Source organism: Canis aureus, chromosome 4 (assembly GCF_053574225.1).
Source record: "Canis aureus isolate CA01 chromosome 4, VMU_Caureus_v.1.0, whole genome shotgun sequence".
Taxonomy (NCBI): Eukaryota; Metazoa; Chordata; class Mammalia; order Carnivora; family Canidae; genus Canis; species Canis aureus.
In genome coordinates, this window is record NC_135614.1 from 81,149,183 (window position 1) to 81,172,325 (window position 23,143).

At 33.5% G+C, this 23,143-nt stretch overlaps 1 protein-coding gene across 4 annotated transcripts in view; it reads left to right on the forward strand.

Annotated features, from left to right (window-relative positions):
• The window catches only part of CDH9 (cadherin 9), a 131,902-nt gene extending 113,406 nt beyond the window's left edge, over window positions 1-18,496 (forward strand). For 3 of the 4 annotated variants that reach the window (XM_077896357.1, XM_077896358.1, XM_077896359.1), the window contains 5 exons: window positions 7,125-7,261; window positions 7,711-7,832; window positions 11,693-11,810; window positions 11,908-12,159; window positions 17,018-18,496. In XM_077896357.1, coding sequence (XP_077752483.1) covers window positions 7,125-7,261; window positions 7,711-7,832; window positions 11,693-11,810; window positions 11,908-12,159; window positions 17,018-17,505 — 1,117 coding nt within the window. In that variant the 3' untranslated portion in view covers window positions 17,506-18,496. Of the gene's footprint in view, window positions 1-7,124; window positions 7,262-7,297; window positions 7,649-7,710; window positions 7,833-11,692; window positions 11,811-11,907; window positions 12,160-17,017 lie in introns of those variants that run through there. The other variant, XM_077896360.1, reaches the window with a different exon arrangement.
• The last annotated feature ends 4,647 nt before the right edge of the window (window positions 18,497-23,143 follow it).

The following is a 23,143-nucleotide window of genomic DNA, read 5'->3' on the forward strand; positions in this document are numbered from 1 at the left end:
AACTTGGGGAAATTTTCAGCCAGTCTCTTTAATATTTTTATTGCCCTATATTCTCTTTAAGGACATTTAATTATAATTATATTAGGTCTCTTAAAAGTGCAATACAGGGGGATCCCTGGGTGGCTCAGCGGTTTGGCGCCTGCCTTTGGCCCAGGGCGCGATCCTGGAGTCCCGGGATCGAGTCCCACCTCAGGCTCCTGGCATGGAGCCTGCTTCCCCCTCCTCCTTTGTCTCTGCCTCTCTCTCTCTCTCTCTATGTCTATCATAAATAAATAAATAAATCTTTAAAAAAAAAAGTGCAATACAGTGCACTGATGCTATTTGTTTAGTGTTCTTTTTTTCTGTCTTAGCCATTTTAAATAGTTCCCGTTTATATTCATCTTTAAGTTTACTAATCAATTTTTCCCCAGTATCTAACCTGCTTTAATTCCATTTAGAGTATTTTTCATTTCATAGATTATAATTCATTCTCTGGAAGTGTTTCTGTGTTGTTTTCAATTGGCAAATTTTTTTCAGAGCAGTCATATTTTCTTGTTTTTTTTTTCATGCCTGTAATTTTTTATTGGATGACAGATACCATGCTCTTACTGTATTTAGTATTAGGTAACTTTGCATTTTCTTTCTTTTTTTTTCTTTTAGCTTTGCATTTCCATAAATACTTTTGAGCTGCATTCAGATACGTGTTTAAATTACTCAAAACATCTTAATCTTTTTTGGACCTTACTTTTGTGCTTTATTATTTGCTCTTTTTCTAGACTTAATTTTGCCCCATAAATCAAGTAAGACGTTCCTGAGTAGTCTACAAAAGCCCCATGAGTTATGAATTTTTCCTCTTTGCCTAGTGGAAGTGAGAACTAGTCCCAGTAACATGCCGGTTCAGTTTCACTCCCTCCTAATCCTTGTGACTGATTTTTTCTATCGCTACACTTTATCTATTCCCAACACATTCTGATCGGTACTCAGATGAAAACTTCAGTAATATTTTCTTCAGATTTCATTAGTTCCCTCTTTGTGAAGCTCTCGCCCATGCATTATTCTGCCTTTCAAATTCTAGACACTTTGGTCTCGACACCGACTATGAGCATCATCTCTTGAACTAAGGGAATTGACAAACTCCATCTGGGATCCTACTTCCTGTATTCTTGTCTGGAACCTCTCCCTGGCAGGAAACCAGGGAGATTTTATTGGTCATATCATATCTTTCTCTTTGCTCTAGGATTATTGTCATTGTTCTCTGGTGTATAATCCTCCAAACTAATTTTCATTTAGTTTCACATATTTCATTTAGTGTTAGTGGGGGTTTTGTGTGTTTGTGTGTATGTATGTGTATACATGTGGTGGGGATTGGTAAATCCATCCCTTGCTATTCTAAGGTTGCTAAAAAAGGACATTCAAAATATCATTTTAAACATGTTTTTAGGGCAGCTTGGGTGGCTCAGCGGTTTAGCACCACCTTCACTCCAGGGCCTGATCCTGGAGTCCTGGGATGGAGTCCCGCGTCGGGCTCCCTGCATGGAGCCTGCTTCTCCCTCTGCTTGGGTCTCTGCCTCTCTCTCTCTGTCTCATGAATAAATAAAGAAAATTAAAAACAAACAAACAAACATGTTTTTAATTCTCTTTTAGTCATTCTTGCACAGGAAATTTTGTAGTAAAGAAAACTCCTATAATTGTCCTCTCAATAGATACTTCTGTGGTATTTTATTCTACTTTTATCAAGTATTGAAATTTTCAATTTATCAATTACCTAATTTTAGTAAGTAGAGATCATTAAAATATACACATAAGCTTATGTATCTTTATTAATTGTGAATATTTGATAATGCCATTAAACTCAATAAACTTCTGTTGTTTAAATAACACACTATCATGTAGGTGATACATGATTCCTGGAAATTTAGTTGCAAAGAGTCTATCATTATATATGTCCCATATATACATGGATTAGATATAGATGTAGATTGACAGAGATACAAATATAGAGATAGATATAGATACATAATCCACCCAATCTATATAAATATATCCTTTCCTTTATCTGCAGTTTCCTCAGGTACAATTTTAGAAGTAAAATTTCTAGGTCAAATACTGATAGTAAATTTTGCAACCTTGCTTCATAGAATATAAAAGTGACTGATAAATTTTTAAGTTCTCCAAAAAGTATTTGTGTTTAATAGGGCCCTCAAGAATAAAGAAACAATGGATAGTGGTTTTTACCTATAAAATCTCATAAATTATGACAAAGAGAATAAAAATACTGAAAGAAAAAAATTTATCCCAAATTATGGTGCTAAAATTATACTGCCAACTCTGTCAACATGAAAGGCCATGTATGAAATATAGAATATAGGCTGATTCTTGTTTGCATAAAGATATACGCAAAAAACCCACAAAAACTTTTTTTTTTCCCACAAAAACTTTTAACAGCATGAGAAACTAGCAATAATTCAACAAGGAGACAATATTGTAATATGTATTTTTGCTGCTATAGAATCTAGAAGGATGACTGATCCCCAGAGCAGCAATGGGCTATGATAAGCATCATGGAGAGATATTTTCCAGGGAAATCTTAGGAACTATTTCTCACCCACCAGCAAATCTGTTCATCAAACATATTTTCTGAAATACATCTGCCACTTGCAACATGAGATTATGATTACAATTAGCAGCTGTTGTCAGCTTTGCTTCACCTCATTAGTAATCATGGATTTCCCAAGTTATAGGGTTGATTATAGCTTTACAGGTTCTGAAAGAACATGTTGTCTCATTTCACACCTATTTTATGCTCAACATATTTAAAGTTAAACAAATTTTAGAAGAGATCTTTTCTACTGTGGTCAAATTGAGAAGGAAGTACACAACAAACTTGCTGGAAAGAAATGCTTTTTTAGTTATGCATTAATAAAAGCTAGTCTGTGTGCATGAGTCCACCCTAAATTGAAATGAGTGAACAAGTGGATGTGTGTGTGTGTGTGTGCACGCATGTGCCAGTGCTTCCCAGAACTTGATTTTATTATAGAGAGTAAAACAATAATGTTTGTTTATTTTAAAACTATGATTATTTAAAAATCATGACACTAATATTTGGGGGAAAAAAGATTTGAACTATTTGCCCAAGCACTGTATAGCCACATTCTCTTTCTAAAGGACAATGAAAGTTTTGTAGTTCATAGATAGAAAATACATTTCTGGAATGCAGTAGCTGGAAAGGAAAGAGCAAACATACAGCCTAATTATATTGACTTAGTGGAAGATGTACCTGGAATTCAGTAAAGGAAGACGAGTACTACCTTTGACATATTTCTGCACACAACTCATTTGTTCTTGTGTTTGTAATTTAATTTATGTGTTTTATTGTGATAGATGAAAATACAGGGATCTCATATGTGTTGGATTCTTAAAGGTAAAGCATTAAATTTGAAAAGCAAACAAGGTAGAAGCAGAGTTCATCTTCCACAGGCTCAGATCGCTTGTGCTCTTTTTCACTTATTTGCTGTTTGTGCAGATCCTGTTTCTGCAGAAGGTGTTCATTTAAAAAATTATACCAGTAGGCTTTTTTTTATCTTATTGCTCAAAATTAAATATAAGGAGATGAATAAAATAGTGTTGCTTTAATAGGCCATCTGCTGGAACATAGAGATAGCATTGTCCTGTGTTGTTTATCAGGCTCTTTCTGGTCAGCTGTGGTAATCCAGTGTATTTATTATTAATAGGTAAACCAGCATGTCCCATTCTGCACTGACAATAGAATATTGGCTGTTGATTAATAGAAAATTATCTCTGGGCTTTGACAAATTGTAAGATATCATTTGCACCAGAGCAAATTTCTGAATATAGACCTGGAACTTTGCAGTGTTAAAGAGAGCTATTTTTAAATTGTCAAAGTGGTTCTCCCCCATGAATTCTTAAAGTGAAAAGTGGTACCTTTCAAGATAGAATCTATGAGTAGGACAGTCAGAAACTTATTCTGATCCCACATAAGCTCCAAATGAGTCAAAGCTGGACTTGCATAATGTTAGAATTGTTAGCTATTCCTCAATCATAGAAACCCTCATGCTAATCTCTAGGGCAAGTAGCAATGAGCACAAAGGGATTTTAACTTTTTATTTTGATCTTCAATGCAAACAGTAGGAAGAAATCCAATGTCTGTTTAGCCATAAGCAGATAATGGCTAGCTATTGATTTTTCCAATAATGGAAAGAAATATATTCAGGCAAATATTATAAATTGAATTCCATTCAATACACATAGATGTGGTTGAGTTATATTCTTTTACTGTGCTTTCTTTGTGTTCATTTTAGGTTTGTTTTATTCATAAGCAGGATTTGCTGTAAATATTTAAGTAAAATAGAACATTTTTAAAAATGTTCTAGTGACTTTTTTAGCTTACACATTAGGAACTAAACTGTAGGAGTCTTGAAGCCTAGAGATAAGAAACACTTTTTTTTTTCCATTTTAGCATTTATTAAGCAATAGTGATTAAAAAGAAAATTTAATATGACTGCCATCCTCAATTTTAGTACATTAGCAATTATTTTAAAAGTGAGATCTATCTCAGATACTTGTGTGACAATGAATTGCTAGTTAAAACTTGATAACTTTTGCTCCTAGAAGATATATGTATATACCATTATTTATTTTAAGTATTTATATTTATATCTGGTTTCTAGTTATCCTCTATCTCTTTAGGAGTTCCCCCACCAGAAGTGCAGCTCTTAGGCAGTGACCATATACCATATAAAGTTTCTTTAAATCTCCCTAATTTTTTTCATAACATCATATAGGAAAGTTATAATTATGATTATTGAAAAAGTGAGATGATACTACCATTTCCATGTGGCTCTAATGTCCATTACACAAACCTTCTAAAGGACAAGAAGGCCACCGGGCTGGTTTTATATTTTGACACTAGATACATAAAAGAACCTGAACCCAATTAAGTAAATTTTTACTTATTCCATCTTTGAGATGAAATCCTATATATATATATATATATATATATATATATATATATATATATACATTTTTTTCTACATGCCCAAATACTCTGAAATAGTGTCTGTCATTCTAATAAAATCACTTGATAAAGTTTAGCAGAAAATAAATTAGGCAAGCCCCATGATGTTAAAGTATTAACAATTATTTTGGAAATCTGAGTTTATGAATGAATCTCTTATGTTCAATATAGTTCTTATAGCAGTAGACTAAATCATGGGTTCTTTACTAAAACAGCCAAAGCAAACAAAAAAATCATAGAATTAGGTAAATAAGATTTTCATCTAATATTTTTTAAATTACAAATGTTCCACAATGTTTAGAACATAGGCTGCTCAATATCTATTACTTATGTTTGTCAAAGTCAGTACCTGATAGCGAATATATTACAAATTCATAGTGGGGGCTGTAATTCCTTGATTCACCAGATCAAAAAGGAGTTCTTTTGCTAAGTGACTTTAATAAGATACCTAGGAAAATGAGAACTACACCAGATGCTGATTAGTCTTTTTGTTGTCTCTCTTTTTCCTCCTTTCTATCTTTATTCTAATCAGTTTATTCCATTGTATATAACCTTGCTATATGAAGCCTTGTCCATAGACTTATGACATGTGGTTTGCCTAGGATGTTTGATAGAAATAAAAATCCCAGCTCCGACACCACATCAACTGAATCATAATCTGTCTTTAATGAGATTCCAATGTAATTCATATGAACATTAATGTTTGAGAAATACTTATTTCCCTATATGGCTTAATTAAATACTCAGCAGCAGAAACCTCAAACAGATGTAAAGTATTGGGTAGCCTACTATGGCCTGACATCACTAAATGATTCTATTATTATAAGTTAGTCTTTTAAAAGATATCCCTTATATTATAGCCTTCCGTTGCTGTCATAACAAATTACCATAAACTTAGTGCTTAAAGAAACTCAAGTGTCTTATCTTACAGTTTCATAGGTCAGAGATCTGGGATGAGTCTTATTGGACAAAAGTCAAAGTGCTCATCTGGACAGGGCCACATTCCTGTCTGGAGACTGTAGGAGAGAGATGGTTTCCTTGCTCACTTAGTTTATTAGTAGATTCTGATTCTTTGCAGTCGTAGGATTGAAATTCTTATTTTCTTGCTGTCAGCCCAAATTTCGTTCTGAGTTTCTAGAGGCTGCCTGCAGTCTTTGGCATGTGGCCCCTTTCCGCCAGCCTCAAAGCCAGTAATGAGAAGTCCCTCTCATACTTTAAATCTTTTTTTTTCTCCTGTCTCAGTTCTCTAGAGCCCAACTCTGCCTTCTTCTTCCACTTTAAATGGTTCATATGATTGGTGTAGGCCTATCTAGAAAATCAAGAATAATCTCTCCTCAATGACTTTTAACTTTAATCACATTGGCAAAGTTACTTTTACCATGTAAAGTAATACAGTCACAGGTTTCAGGGATTTGGAGGTGGGTAGGCATCTTTGGGGGAGGCGGGGAGGCATTATTTTCTACCACAGACTGACACAAAGTTTATGATGACATCTTCCATATTCAGCCTTGATGAAAAAAAAAAAAAAAAAGAGTCATGGAACTCTGTGTAATATGTCATTTCATTTTAGCTGGAATAGGTCAGAGGAATCGATTGGAGGATAACCTTTGATTCAGCCGAGATGTTCCTTGAATAGAAAGCCATTCAAGAGCAATGCATTTTGCCACAGCTTCTCTCTATTCACTTATAGTCATAAGGACTCTGTGGATGCATGTTCTTATGTTTTTTGACATAATTTCAATTTATCTAATGCAATTGACTCTATCAAATTTAATATGACTGCTTAATGTGTCTCAAGCATTGCCATAGGTCTAAGATAGGTCAAATAAATCAAGTGACAATTAAAAACTCTCTTAAAGACTGACACAAGGATTCATGAATATAAATAATAACTCTAAACTACACATAATTATAGAACAGTAATGATGGAAAAAGCCGAATATATCAAATCTTCTAAATGACAATTACATTAAATAAAAATTCAAGAAAGTTATTGGCATTTTACTGGTCATGCCTCATGAGAACATTGCTTGAACTGCCTATAACATTATGAAATAGTAGATGAGCTAATAATCTTCATGCCTAGATTCATGAATCTCTTTTCTGCCAGATACTCTATTGATCGACATACTGATATGGACCGGATTTTTAGCATTCACTCCGAAAATGGCTCTATTTTCACTCTGAAACCCCTTGACCGGGAATCATCTCCTTGGCACAACATCACCATTACAGCCACAGAAATAAGTGAGTGGGAGATACATCACTTGAACACCAAAGTGGTAAAATGATAGCATTAAGTAGACTCTATTTCTTGAGTGAAATAATCTTATCGTTAGTAACATCAGAATGTGTTGGATTTTTTCATTATTTTAATGATTACCAAATATCCATTTTTTAAACTTGATTTTCTTTTACACCTACTCTAGGATAGAAATAGGATCTGACCTCATAAAAATAATTAATCTGTCTAAGAAAATTATGTCTTACAAATAATACTTCATTCTCAATCATATTCTCCTCTTTTTGATCATGCTTTCCATATGGACCATGTAAGAAAGCTGAGATATTCATCAGCATCCAATTGAGAAAGTGCATACCACCGAAATGATCTGTTGCTAAGTTACAAATGGGGTGAGTGGTATTACTGCTTCTCTGTAAATGAGACTGAAGTCTTACACATGTTCTCGTTGCAGATAACTCAAAACAAAGTAGCCACATCCCTGTCTTCATCAGAATTCTAGATATAAATGACCATGCTCCGGAATTTGCCATGTACTATGAAACATTTGTTTGTGAAAATGCAAAACCTGGGCAGGTAAATAAAACTATTATAAACTTTAAAGAAATATTTCCTCTTCACAAAGACAGATAACATTAAAATAATTCACTTGCACAAAATTTTTTGATGCAAACTCTTGTCAATCCTCTTTGTCACCTGTTCATCTCCCTTTACCAAAACATTCACAGTGATCTAAACAGATGATTTCTAAAGTTGTTTTTATTATGGAACCCATGATGTGATAGGAAAAGTTATAAGATATGCTTTAATTTATATACAGGGTATCTAATGAATATCTATAACTATATCTATGTGAAAATTCCTACCTGGATTCCTAAGTATGCTTATACTGAATTATATTAAAGAATACAATGGAATATATTACTAACTAAAACATGAAGTATGAAAATGAAATTGTTCTGTGTTAGTATAGAGGGAATAGTAGTAGTTGTCTCGTTGATTACATTTTCCTCTTAATCTCCCAGGCAGGATATTTTGGTTTGATAAATTATACTTTGTGATTTTTTAACTTTAATATTATTGAGATAAAAAGATTGTACAAGACATACAAAGTCCTCTTGTAAAGTCCTCCAAAATATAAAAGATCTCTAACGTAATTTTAAGCAAATGCAGAATGTGTTCATTTTTGACACTAATATAATATTTTACAAATGACTGCACAAATTTTACTGAAATAAATGTTAACAAGTTAGCCATTTCTTTGAAGAAAAAGTAGATAGATGTTAAGAATCATATGTAATTCCATCATGTCTATTTAAATATAGAAAATAAAAGTGAAATACTGTCTTCCTTTTATTCCAATAAAGATTGCAATGGACCGAATGTTCATTTAAAGCCCTAACTCCCAGTTTGGCTATATCTGGAGATGGAGCTTCTAAGGAATCAATGAAAATTAAATAAATGTGATCGTAAGGTTGGGGCTCTGATCTGAGAGGATTCGTGTCCTTTAAAGGAGAGACACTAGAGATCTCTCTCTCTCTCTCTCTCTACATACACACATTCAGAAGAAAGCAAGCTGAGGATGTAGTGAGAAGGCAGCTGTCTGCAAGCCAGAAAGACAGCTCTCACCAGAAGCTCACCAAGCTGGTACCTTGATCTCAGACTTTCACTCTTCGGAACTGGAAGAAAATAAATTTCTGGTACTGAAACCATCCAGGCTGTAGTAATTTTTATGGCGGCCCGAACGAGCAGACTAAGACAGAGATACATACCATATTCCACTTACATACACAAAAGTAAAAATAAGGTATTATTATTACTTTCCAAAATAAAGAATCATTATGCAGTTATCTGGATTAAAAATTGTTTTTCTTTTTTTTTTACTTTGTAACATGTAATAGACATATTCTCAATTTAGTAATGATTATTTTTAATTCGATGCTGAATTCTTATAGCATTGCTATATATTAATGAGCTTAGTCAACTATCCACTTAATAATGGAAATTTGGTTTACAAGCAAAATATAACTCTAGCAGACAACACTATAGTGAGCATTATAGTACATTTGTATTTATACACTCCCTGGTATTCTTTTTCTACCTTTGAAGTGGGCATAATTTTATATATAAATTTTATATATAAATACTTATCAATGCCTCCAAACAGCTGCCCAAATAGGTCATATAGCTAGTGGATGATTGCCTATTTATTGGAATACTAGATTTTAAATGTCCACCAAACAGTATATTTCATAATAATTTTAACATGGATCCTTCACAAATTACTCATTTGCGTAAAATATGAACATTTTTTCATAAATGTAAGCCATTTTAAAATAATCTTCACGGATGTATTAGTTTCCTAAGGCTACCATGAGAAATAATCACAAACTAGAGAGCTTAAAACAATAGGGATGTGCTTTCAAGCAGTTCTGGAGGCCAGAAGTCTGAACTCAATGTGTCTGCAGGCCATCTTCTCTGTAAAGACTCCGGGAGAGGACTCTTGCCATTTCCTATGCTCTGTATAATTGCCAGCAATCACTGGCATTCCTTGGTTTATAAGAATAGCTCCAGTCTCTGTGTACACTGTCCCATGACATCCTTATTCTATCTCTCTGTATCCGCATTTCTCTCTTCTTATGAGAATCCATTCATTGGTTTAGGGCCCACACTACTCTACTATGGCTTCATCTCAACTTGATTACACCTACAAAGAGCCTATTTCCAAATGAGATCACATTCGCAGGTACTGGAAATTAGAATTCGAACATATATTTTGGAGAGACATGAGACAACTGACAATAGCATATATATAGTCTTTACTTGTCTGTTAATAGCTTTTATTGATTCATGTGAGCAATTGATACATATTACAAAGTAATGTTTGATGACAATAAAGTATAATTGATATTAATTAATAATTATTTTAATAGATACTACTACTACTAAAATTTGTCTTGTTCATATGCTTGGCAGAAAACAACTTGCTTGTTGAAATTAACAAGGTTAAAGATATATTTTAAGTTATGCATATGTTAAAATATGCTTAAACAGTGGCCCATCTCATCATTTCAAGAACTCAGCTGTATCACCAGAGGACCAATGCTGTTCATGATTTAAAATATTACTAAAAATTAGATATATCATTGCCAATCTGGAGCAGGAGGTTGAACAAAAGTATTAATGTACTAAAAATACTTTGTCATGATCCGATCTCCTAAGGAGAAAAGATGCATTAAGCTTGTATTAATAATTATGCACTTTAGAAAAACTATATATATATATATATATATATATATATATATATGGTTCCATATATAACTATAACTATAACTATATATATATATATAGTTCCATGCCAGTCTGTCAATATAATGAATGGAATCATAGTTAATATTAAAGGGGAAAAAATACTGACTAGTGAGTGTACTGGTTAGTGTAGCTCTAGAAGGTACACAACAACCAAACAATGGATATGTCAAACTACTGTGAAAGTCCAATAACTGTTTATCACAAGAGCTGGACTATTATACCTGGAAGTGGTGCAAATGTTTGTTTTTTGTGGAAAAGAAATTTGAAAATAAGAGTGATTAGATGGCTGTGATTTCAAGTCATACAGATGGCAGGCCCATGACTAAAAAAAACAAAACCTCAATGTGCTTTTTCCACTATAAAACACTCAATGGAATTTTTTCTGCCTGACCTGCTATTTGTTGCTCCCTCTTCACACTATGGCACACGTCTGACTTAGAGTGAACACAGCTAAGAGGTGTTGTGATTTCTCAACGTTGACACTGATTTTTTTTTTTTTTGGAACTATAAAAGCATTTGTTTATATATCTTGCTAAACTTTGCAAATATCATTAAAAGAAAAGCAAGTAATTTGAGTAAAATATGCAATTTGATTGTAGTTGGGGTGGCCCATAGCTTTAAAATCTTTTGCTTTTCTGGTATGTGGCATATTGCTTATTTATCCAAAACTATATTCAGAGCATTCTTGATCTGTGGGAGTGGTTGTGCTAAGCACTTTTGTTTTTTAAAAATGCATCTGTTATGTTCTCTGTCTTTGAGACGATCATTTAGTTTGGGCAACAGATTGGTAACCAATTACTAATAAAACAGACCAGTGCTTTCTAATGAATATTAAAAGAGGATAGATGTTGGAGTGATTAAATTTTTCTTTAAGGTTGGATATTCCAGTGGTTGAATATTCATAGTGATACTTTGCACAGTAATACCTGATGGAGGTTTTTTTTTTTTTTACCTTTAACTAATTGTTATATTATGCAGAACTATAAAAATTTCTGAAAATGGCCTGTTTTTTGTTTCTTTAATGTCAATGACACATGTAAAGCATAAACACTGACTTAAAATGTCATATAACAAGGAGAGTTGCTTTTTGTTGTGCTTTATTTAATTTATTGATTTGGTTTCAGTTGATTCAGACTGTCAGTGTCATGGACAAAGATGATCCTCCCCGAGGCCACAAATTTTTCTTTGAACCAGTACCAGAATTTCCTCTCAATCCGAACTTCACCATTGTAGACAATAAAGGTATAGAACATTTTTAAAGCTAAAATTGAGACCTTCAGATGCAAAATGAATAACTGCCCTAAGTATTTTGTTTCCCCCACCTTTTTTTTTTCCCTAGATAACACAGCAGGGATCATGACTCGAAAAGATGGGTATAGCCGCAACAAAATGAGCACCTATCTACTGCCGATTTTGATCTTTGACAATGATTATCCAATTCAGAGCAGCACTGGCACGCTCACTATCCGTGTGTGCGCCTGCGACAATCAAGGAAACATGCAGTCCTGCAATGCAGAGGCCTTGGTCCTATCTGCTGGCCTGAGCACGGGGGCTCTCATTGCTATCCTTCTTTGTGTCATCATTCTACTTGGTAAGTCGTACCTCCGAATGCTCATTTCACTTCAATAAGCCTCTCCCATATTGTTCAGTGATGATGCAACTGAAGAGCATTCTTCTCTAGAGCTAAAGGTTGAAACTTTTAACTATTTATTAAAATTGTTCTTTCGATTAGAAAAAACAAATTCACTTGGCTCTAGGTTCAGCTTTCTAGAGATGACAGAGATAATGGCTAATGCTCTATACACATAGGTATAGACATATTTTTAAATCTATTTTATATTATTACCGCTCAGTGCTAACTAATCATGGTCACTGTTCTAAGGACATTTAATTTTGTAACTGATTTAATCTCTCCATTAAGATAAATACTTTGATTCTTCTCAAGAAAGACTAAATATAAAAAAATACATAAAAATATTTTAAAAAGAAAGACTAAATAACCTATACAGATTCACTCATTTAGAAAGTTTTTACTAGCATTCAAACCCAGATAAGTTTATTTCAGAATTTCCCCTTTGAACCACTATTCTCAAAACCAAAGACTATCTTTATAAGTAATATTACTAACAAATACTAAGTTATACATATTTGACACCTAATTCACAAGTACATTTAAATTGTCAAGATAACATAAGCTTTTTATTCATACAGCATGTTATACATAGGTGCAAATTAAAAGTTTAAGTTCATTAAAAAAATATATCACTATGACATTGTGGTCATACCTAGTCCTGCAATGTCTTCTAAAGTCATGCTTCCAATAGCAAATCTTTTATTGGAACATGCCCTAACAGGACAGCAATTTAATTCAATTAAACAGTCATTCCACTGTAAAACATTTCCCTCAAAATTGTTTCCGTCAAATATTCATCCAAAATGCTTATGCTGAGGGCATGAGAGCCAGCCAAATTTATGTTCCAACGCTCATATGTGCTGGCTCCTTTTCACTGCAAATCCTTTCAAGCTATCTGGATGAAATCCCTCTGGCCAGATATCCTTGCAGGACTTCAGTGGGGGATTGATGAAAGTGAGGGGAAAACACTTGTCTCAGCTAAAATGATCCAACTATTTAGAAAAACATTTTCTCAGGGTGCTTCCGAACATACATATCACCAAGCCACATCTCAGAATTGCTGCTAGAAAGGTCAACTCTCCTGTAAAATATTTTGGTATCCTCACGAAGAATAAATTTTGGCTTACCTTTCATCTAAGTGCTACTGATATTATATTGTTCTATGTGCTCAAATAGTTCTACTTTCCTTATTTTGAACAACATGGACGTGTATATTTCAAATTTTATTTTTAAAATTTCCATATTAAGATGATACACACAGACATGAAGACATGCATGCATATGTGGGGGAACAAAAACACTCTCCAAATAAGCTTAGATCAATAATATTATGAAACTAAATTGTATAGTATTTTTTTCTATACAGAAATCCTAGAGGGCTGCTTCATTATTTTGAAAAGTGTGCCACGTTTCTGTCCTATGCAATACAGAAGGCACACATTTCTTGTTTTCCTCCTTCCCAACTGGTTGCCTACATATGGGGTGCTTTTCTATTATTTTAGTTAAACTTGATTCTAATTTAGAAGGTTTCATTATCAAAGCTCATAAAGCTTTTTTGCTGTAATTTCATCTTTTTTTAAGTTTTTATTTAAATCTCAGTTAACATACAGTGTAATATTAGTTTCAGGTGTGCAACACAGTGATTCAACACTTCCAAACAACACCCGGTGTTCCTCACAGCAACTGCACTGCTTAATACCCATCACCCTTTTAACCCATCCCCCTTCCCACCCGCCTCCTGGCATCTCTGTTTGTTCTCTATAGTTAAGAATCTGTCTTATGGTTTCCTGCTCTTTTTTCCTTTCTTATGTTCATCTGTCTTGTTTCTTAAATTACACAGGAGTGAAATCATATGTTATTTGTCTTTATCTGACTTATTTCACTTAGCATAATACACTCTAGCTCTGTCCATGTTGTCGCAAATGGCAAGATTTCATTCTTGTTTATGGTTGAGTAATACATGTATACATATACACACACCACTTCTTTATCCATTCACCAGTTGATGGATACTAGGGCTCTTTCCATAATTTGGCTATTGTTGATAATGCTGCTATAGACATCTGGGTGCATATATCCCTTTGAATTAGTATTTTTGTATCCTTTAGGTAAATACATAGTGGTGCAATTGCTGGTCCCTAGAGTAGCTCTATTTTTAACTTTTTGAGGAACTTCCATACTGTTTTCCAGAGTAGCTGCACGCGCTTGCATTCCCACCAACAGTGCAAGAGGGTTCCCTTTTCTCCACATCCTCTCCAACACCTGTTGTTCACACAGTTAACTAAACTTATATAGTAAAGAAAGGCTGCTCTTTGCAAGGTAGTGATACAGAACAATGATATTTTAGACATATCTGTTACAGTTTGAAGAAATGTGGCTTTTAAGTTTGTCTATGTTACAAGGCAAAGTCAAGCATTAAAACCTGAGAAGGGACCCTTTAAGCTTTTGGGTTTCTTAGACACCTTGGAAGTCAGATGAAGCTTATGGAAACTATTTAGAATAATAATTTAAATTAATAAAAATAGGATATATTAGACGAAAGAAATACATTTGTCCAAATTAAACAAAAAATAAAAGCAAATTGTGCTTAATTATTGTCATATGTGCCTTGTTCTAGTGCAAGTTTAATGATCATTTGAGATATATCATAACTAAAATGCAATATAAAATATCTGTGATTTCTATGGGTCTAATAATCATACACACTCTTACTATGACTATTGTAACTGATATTCTGATGCTCAAAATAGAAATACTAAATTCCAGTTATAGATTAATAAAGATAATGAAAACTTTTTTCTGATACTTATCTTAATCTCTCTGAATTCTACTCAATTAATAACCTCAGCCTAGGGAAATGATGCAAATGATTTTGACCTAACAGAGGAGAAAAAACTCAGAACAGGTTCTAAGGTTCATTTGTGGGAGTTAAATATTATATTAGCCCTGAAGCCCTGAAAATAATTTGACTATATTGTTGTTCTTTTATAGTCAGAATTTATAAAAATGTTGAGGAAAGTAGAGAATTTATAAATTAATTCAATATTAAATTTAGAAGGAAACTTCTTTTTACTGCACAATTCACTAGATTGGTGGATTTCAGATCTGTGTTGGCGTTAAATAACTTATTTTCATCCTTTAATAGGGGAGAGGATATATATGATCTATTTTTACTGAAAATATATTTTTTAATTGTCTCCAAGATGATTTTGAATATAGCTCAGGACCCATAGCCTATCCCTTGGAGGTTAACTGAAGATGCTTCTAATGAATTTTTTTTCATTATTGCTACCAATTAGTAGGAGCAAAGGAATGTGTGTGGGGCAAATATGAAAATAGCATTAAATAGGCTTTTAATGGCGTTATAGGGAACTCAAGGGCCATGGTGAATTTGGTCTCGATGTAAATGAGTTTGCTTTGTGTAATCTCAATACGATAATTGAGAAAAGAAATGACAGATTTTTGAGCTAATATTTTCCTGTTTTTTAATAAAACATAAGGGGTATTGATAAAACATTTAGCTACCTGAAGTAAGGGAAAGCTGTTTTTTATTTATCCCATACAATGTGAAAGTGTGCTTTAGGGAGACTATCTTCATTTCTTGACTTTTTTAGTTTAGATTTTACTTATTTATTTATTCATGAAACACTCACAGAGAGAGGCAGAGACATAGGCAGAGGGAGAAGCAGGCTCCATGTAGGAAGCCCAATGTGGAATTCGATCCCAGGACCCCAGGATCATGCCCTGAGCCAAAAGCAGATGCTCTACCACTGAGTCACCCAGACGTCCCTCTTAACTTTTCTTATATATAAAATTAGGGACTCGGTCATTTGCAATGGAAAATTTTTATTTTGTTAATCATGTATTTTTTTCTTTTTAAAAATGTATGTGTAAATTGCAAAACATTTATTTTGCAGAGATTCATTGTCACATACATGCATATGTTAAATTTTAGTAATATAACGAAAAACAAGAAAGTATGTACTACGTAGGGAGGTTCATAGTTAACTTTATAACACGGGTATGTAAATAATAAAAACAATATAGCAAATAGATTACAATTAACATTTTAGCCAGAAGCTTCCAATGCAACTGTCTAAGTCCAGGGAGTCCTCAGTAACAAGATAATTAGTCTGAGCTACTCTGTAAGATAAGTACAAGTTAAAGATAAGTTAGACTTTGAATTGTATATTGCTGTTTATAGTTATATTTCAGAATTTAAGTAGGCTTTCAAAACTACGTCCGTAAAGGAATTTAAATTAATATGAGCTACTGGAAGGAATTAGATCAGTAGCACGTATGTATTTATGTATATATGCACACACATATATTCATAAGTGTAATACATTCATATATAATACATATTATACATGCATATTTATGATTGCATATATTCCCTTGAGTCATTAAGAAAACTTTAAATTGGTTTTAATTTCTCTCGGGATAATAATGACTGTAGCTTTAGAATTTTAGTATTTTTAAGCAAGCACACTGTTGAGAGGAAGGAGGTATCACATAATTAACAGTTGGCTAAATGAATTAGCCATAACTGAGTAAGGCTTTTTCAAGGCCAGAGCTCTATAGGAGAGTGGAGTCTTGAGAGTAAATAAATGGACTCTAGTCACTGCTCCTTTACCAATACAGGACATCCACTCATTGGCCGAGGCACTTTGTATTTGTGTAAGATGGTTCCTCTGTCCAAACAAATCTTAGCATCTCTCGTAACCACACAAACTCCCCTCGCCAAAGTCTTCTTACAGTGACTTTACACCTGATTCATGAAATCTCACTATTTTCTCTTTGTTGTTGTGAATAGTTTTAGTTGTACTGTTTGCTGCACTGAAGAGGCAGAGGAAAAAGGAACCCCTGATTATTTCAAAAGATGATGTCCGGGACAACATTGTGACCTACAATGATGAAGGTGGAGGGGAAGAAGATACCCAAGCTTTTGACATTGGCACACTAAGGAATCCAGAAGCAAGAGAAGACAGTAAACTTAGAAGGGATGTAATGCCTGAAACTATTTTCCAGATAAGGAGGACTGTGCCTCTGTGGGAAAATATTGATGTACAAGATTTCATCCACCGAAGATTAAAAGAAAATGACTCAGACCCAAGTGCACCACCTTACGATTCACTGGCAACATATGCCTACGAAGGGAATGATTCCATCGCAGATTCACTCAGTTCTTTGGAGTCTCTCACAGCAGATTGTAACCAAGATTATGATTACCTCAGCGACTGGGGGCCTCGTTTTAAAAAGCTTGCTGATATGTATGGGGGTGATGACAGTGACCGAGATTAAGAGTATTGTATGAGTTGACCCATGTTTTTGGAAGTACTCTCCTGTTCCTAGATTGAGTGGCCTGCATTCTCTTCCTTGGAGGAAATTTTTTAAAAAATCAAAATCACAAACAATACGTAGGTGTTGTCTTAGTAAGGGTTTGCTTAATCAGTAAGTTTCCGTGAATGAATACGAATGATATAGATTAAAAAAAAAAAAAGTAATAATAACCAGTTCACTCTCTTTGCCTAACAATCTCTGAAGGAAAGTATATCACATCAATAATCAATAAAAATTACATAAAAGGCTTTTTGTGCCTTTACTTAAATATAAAGACTTTATAAATGTTTTCTTAACTGACTTACAGTCACCTTTACTATTAAACATTGTGCAACGGCTTTGTAAATTAATATGAAAATATATATATCCCTAAAGAAATAGGAATGACTATTACTGCCATATTTATTTAGTTGAAGAATGTCTTTGTGTTAATTCATTCATATTTTTATAAATGTATATTTATATTTTTGTATTTTTATGAAATAAACTAGTATTTATAAAAATGAATATCATTTTATTTAATTCCTAGAAGCAGTTCTGATCTCACTTATAACAAATTTTTTACATCTTTATAGGCAAAACATGATTCACTCAGGGAATTAAGAACAGCTGAGTTACTGCATATAATTTGGAACTAGAATGCAGCAAGACTGTAAAAGAGCTTTTAGTACAAGTTATGCTGTTTTGCCTCTGCCACTTAAATATGGACAAGTGTTATTGAACCCTCGTTATCTACCCATCGATAGGATGTGAGACCTTTGAAATATGAACTATTATAAATATGCTTGTGAATGATTAAGTCTTTTGTACAATTTTTTCTATGGAATCAATCAGTGAATTTTATTTGAGAATATATGAAATACATGTAAGGAATGCTATGTAGATGACAAGAAAATCTAAAACACTCTTCCTTCATGAATAGAATAGTTTTCAGAATAAAAGGTAATAGTTCTGATTCTGTTTCTTCATGATCAGTTAACTCATGGAATATAAACTGGATGACATTTAAAATGTGTACAAATAGACTAGAGGAGTTTTGGGGTTTTTTTTCATTGAAAATTTTATCAAGGAGATTGCAAGTCACCGTATACTTGAGGAAATCTTAAAAGAACTAAAAACATGTAGACTGGAGATAAGAACCCTTAGGGAATGTAAAGTTTTACTAACAATGGGGATTGTCCAGAAAACAGAATATAGACAATTTAAGACATGGGAAAGGAGAAGAGAGAGAAGGAGAATTGTATATAATAATTATTTGCAAATCTGTAAAACTGCCAGAAAACTTGCCTTGGTTTAATCTGGAGAATAAGACCTAAACAAAAGATAGAAACTTCACAGGAAGATTGCATATGATTCCTTTTCTGTGCCATGTTTTATCTTTTCTCTTTCTCTTTTATTATTCATCCTGTAAGGAGTAAATATCATGCCCAGGGTGATTCCTACAGTGGAATTTATATAGAAATTTAGCACTGACAGGACTAGTCTGTTACCAAACTTTTTTAAATAGCAAACACTGAATGTTATGAACAAACTTACATGTTCTGTTACTAGATTATAAAATTTTTGAAGACTATTTCAACAGATTTACTACCAGGAGCTAATACATATTAAAGATTCAATTTGATGCTGAGAAAATAACACATACTTTGCACTTAATATTTGAAATTTTTCTAATCTTTGGAATTTCCCAGAAAACAAAGTTTTTAGTTTGCATTTTCGTTCAGAACATTTTAGTTTTCAGTTTAGGAAGTAACTAGTTTTTCCGTTCCTAGCGCTATTTCAGCATGAATCAAATATTTGAGGAAGATGACACTGAGTGGTTTGAAGTAGTCAGAAAAAATGAGTTAAATATCTATTCATATTTCTTATAATCACATTATAATCACTAGAAGAATAAGTGGCAATAAATAAGGAAATTAAAAGCAGCCAATAATTATGGCATGTGCAATGCCTGCTTAGAAAAGAAAAATTATGTTGAGTCAGGAGAGGGGAATTGGTAGTTACATCACATGTCTTGTTACCCGTGCTTTAAACACTCAGTGCATCACAACAAACCCAGCCACCTGTAAGTTATGAACCTGCACCTCCTAGGAGAAAATACATTGAGACTACATAGAATAAGACACATTAAATTTTTAAGCTTGTTTATAAAGAAATGTTCATTTGACTACCATTTTTCAGCACTTTAATAAAATTGGTTTGAGTTCTCCCTTCCATTGATCTGAGAATGACTGATAAAGTGTTTATGAGGATAGAACTAACAGATTTCATACTTAGTAGGTATATGATTGTTTTTGCTATAAATCAAAGGGTACAATTTGATCAAAGAAATCACCAGATCTGTGAAATATTAATACTTTCTATAACTTCTAAATAATCTATGAAGTTCCTCTGGTGGGAAAAAATGCATTTAGAAGTCTGATCAGCTTTTTTTTTTTTTTTTTTTTTTCTTTTCCTCATGGACTGTGTCATTGGTAAAATTTGAGGGAAATTAATTCTTTTTTGGGGGGGGGATTAATTCTTAATGTGCTTAGTTTCCAAACAAAATAAATCCGTTAGTTTTGACTGTTTAATCTTAAGACAGAATTGAAGCTAGTTGAGTCACCATATTTTCCAGATACAATTAAAACATAATCACTCTTTTTATTTTGTATATTCAAAAATGTCAGAATAATATATGTCTATACTTATGTCTGAAGATTTTTTTCAGAGAGAGGAATCTACATTATTTGAACTTTAATATATGGTCTGGATAGTATTACCTTCAATACTCCTCTCAGGCATAAAAAATAGATTGCAATGACTTAAAAATCAAGTTAGTAAAGAAAACAAAACAGCATTAACAACAAAAGCAAAAAAACAAACAAACAAAAACAACAAAAGCAAGCAAACAAATAAGTAAAATTAACCCTGCCATAGCCAGTGGTTGAACTGACCACAGTTGATGATTCCTTCCACTTTGGTATACAAGCACCAGAGCTAGCTTCCAGGACCCTTTATTATATTATGTTGGTTATTCTTTGAGTTTACTCCACTTTCCCTGACTGGTTTCTTCTCTCTAACTCTATATTTTAGAGTGGTCCACACCTACCTTCCTTCCTTCCTTCCTCCCTCCCTCCCTCCCTCCTTTCTTTCTTTCTTTCTTTTTCTTTCTTTCTTTCTTTCTTTCTTTCTTTCTTTCTTTCTTTCTTTCTTTCTTTCTTCTTTCTTTCTTCTTTCTTTTATTTAAGTTCTGGCTCTTGATGATCTATCCATTCTCTCAGTTACTATGCATATCTGAATCAATATGTAGACATACAAATATATAAATACAAAGATAAACTGGAAATTCTTAAACTTAGACCTTGGTCTTTGCCTCATTCTTATAGTCCAAAAATATTTCCAACAAACTCTTCTAAGTTTCCACTTGGATGTCTAATTAAGTGGGATATGCCCAAAGTTTAACATCCAATTTTCACCCCTAAATTTGTTCTATTCTCAACTTGGCCCAAACTGACATTAAAAAACAAACAAACAAACAAACAAACAAAAAGGCAATAACATCTTACTACTCGTCCAGGCCAAAAATCTTGCAGTCATCTTTCATTCCTACTGTTCCATAATCCATATCCTAAATATCAGGAAATCTTATTGATTATAAGATATAGAATTTTCAAAATTTGCCTGATATAGAATGATTTTTTTTTTCATCACATCCCCTGATAAAATCCTGGTCTAAAAATCTTACCTGTATTATTTGCAGTGTGCTTCCAAGTGTTCTAACTAACCTTTGCCCTACCACCAATTTTGAACACAGAATACCGAATGTATTGCATTTCTTTTTCTTTCTCTTTTTTTTCTACTTCCTTTCAATTAAGTGTGAGCATCTCATTTCTCTATTCAAAATTTATCTCTATTGTTCTTCAAAGTGAAAGTCAGTCCTCACAAGGATCTATCAGATCACAGATCAAGTACCCATTATCTCTTTGATCTTATTCTCCTCTGTTTCCTTAACTCATTCCATTTTAGTTATTCTGGGCTCCTTGCTGTTCCTTAAGCATTTTCCCTTTGCACTGACTGATCACCATCCTTGCAATTACTTTTGCCCAGAAATCCAGGAAGTTAGCCACAGAACTTCCTTCAAGTCCAGTTTAAATGCCACTTTTAAAACTACACCTCCTCAAACCCATTTCTCCTTTCCTAATTTATTTTAAAATAAATATTTCCACAGTGAATATCGCCATGGAGCATGAGACACGGTGTGCTTATCATTTTACCCTTTCATCTGCCTACTTCCACTAGAATGATTGCTGGTTCACCACTGGCTCCTCTATAGGAAGGGCAAGGGGAGATGAGCCCAGCAGGTAGGTGTGATAAGCCAGGGGACTTATATACAAAGCTTGTCTTGGGCAGCAACAGGGCAAGAGGATCGCTGCGCTCGCCTCCCAGAATCTTAAAAGTTTATAGAGAGGATTTAACTGAATTTAGTCATACCCAGTCTAGATAGTCTCAACAGCTCCTTACTGTCTCCAGGCTGCGTCACCGAAACAGCTCCTAGCACAGGAATGGTGGGCAGACTGTGCATTCCAAGGACAGGAGAGGGCTGTGAGGAGCTTCCCATTGCCTGGGGTCCAGTGTTTGAGTCAACCTGAGGTCACACCCCCTCAACGACCTCCTCCGAAACCGATTGGTCCCAAATCATACCTTGTCGACATGAAGCAAAGATTTGTTAAATATTAAGTGACAGGCTCAAAATTTAGTTATACTTTTCTTAATTTGGTAAAATATTATGAACACATAGTAGATTAAAATAAAATAAATGTAAAATAATTATACTCAAATTCATAACAACGTGAATGCTTTCAACACAGTATTGATTCGAGCCTAAACTGCTAAACTTAAGGACTGTATGTGGAATTCTGATTAGTCATAATCAGGTCACTATTTAAAAAGATCTTTCCAAAATTACAGAAGAGCATGACTATTTTTTTCCAGTTGTTTAAAACAAACAAACAAACAAACCTCACTAAACTAAAACCTCACTAAAATTGTATTCAGAGATCTGTGCTTCTAAACGAATATGGTAATGAGATTTTACAGGATTGCAGGCCATCAACCCCAAATGTCAGAAGCAGAACACAAGCCAACACAAAGAAGGAATCAAATACATAGCCTTCTCTCTGCATGTTTAATTATCTTTGTAATCACCTAATTATTGGGCTGTTCTTGCTCCTCTTTTCTCACAGTTGGGTAATGGTTTGTGAGTAAAGGCAAGCTGAACAACGCTATGAAAATGTTTTCTTACTTAAATATATTTAGTTACATTACAGATTTCAGTAATAGTATGTGTTTTGTAAAAATAAATATTGCTTAATAACAATTTATATGGAATAGAAACACCAGCTGATTAGCCATTACATTTAAACTAGCGATGTACAGATATTGGACCTTCTCTTACCTGCAATCTTTGTTACCATTGTTGTTGTTTGACAGAATATGTTATCTAACTACTCTTAAGAAATGAAGCAAAAATCACCACAGTATTACTAGCATTTATAAGTCAAGATATTTCATCCATAAATAATTCCCTCTGGATTTTCTTATGGAATCTACTCGTGAA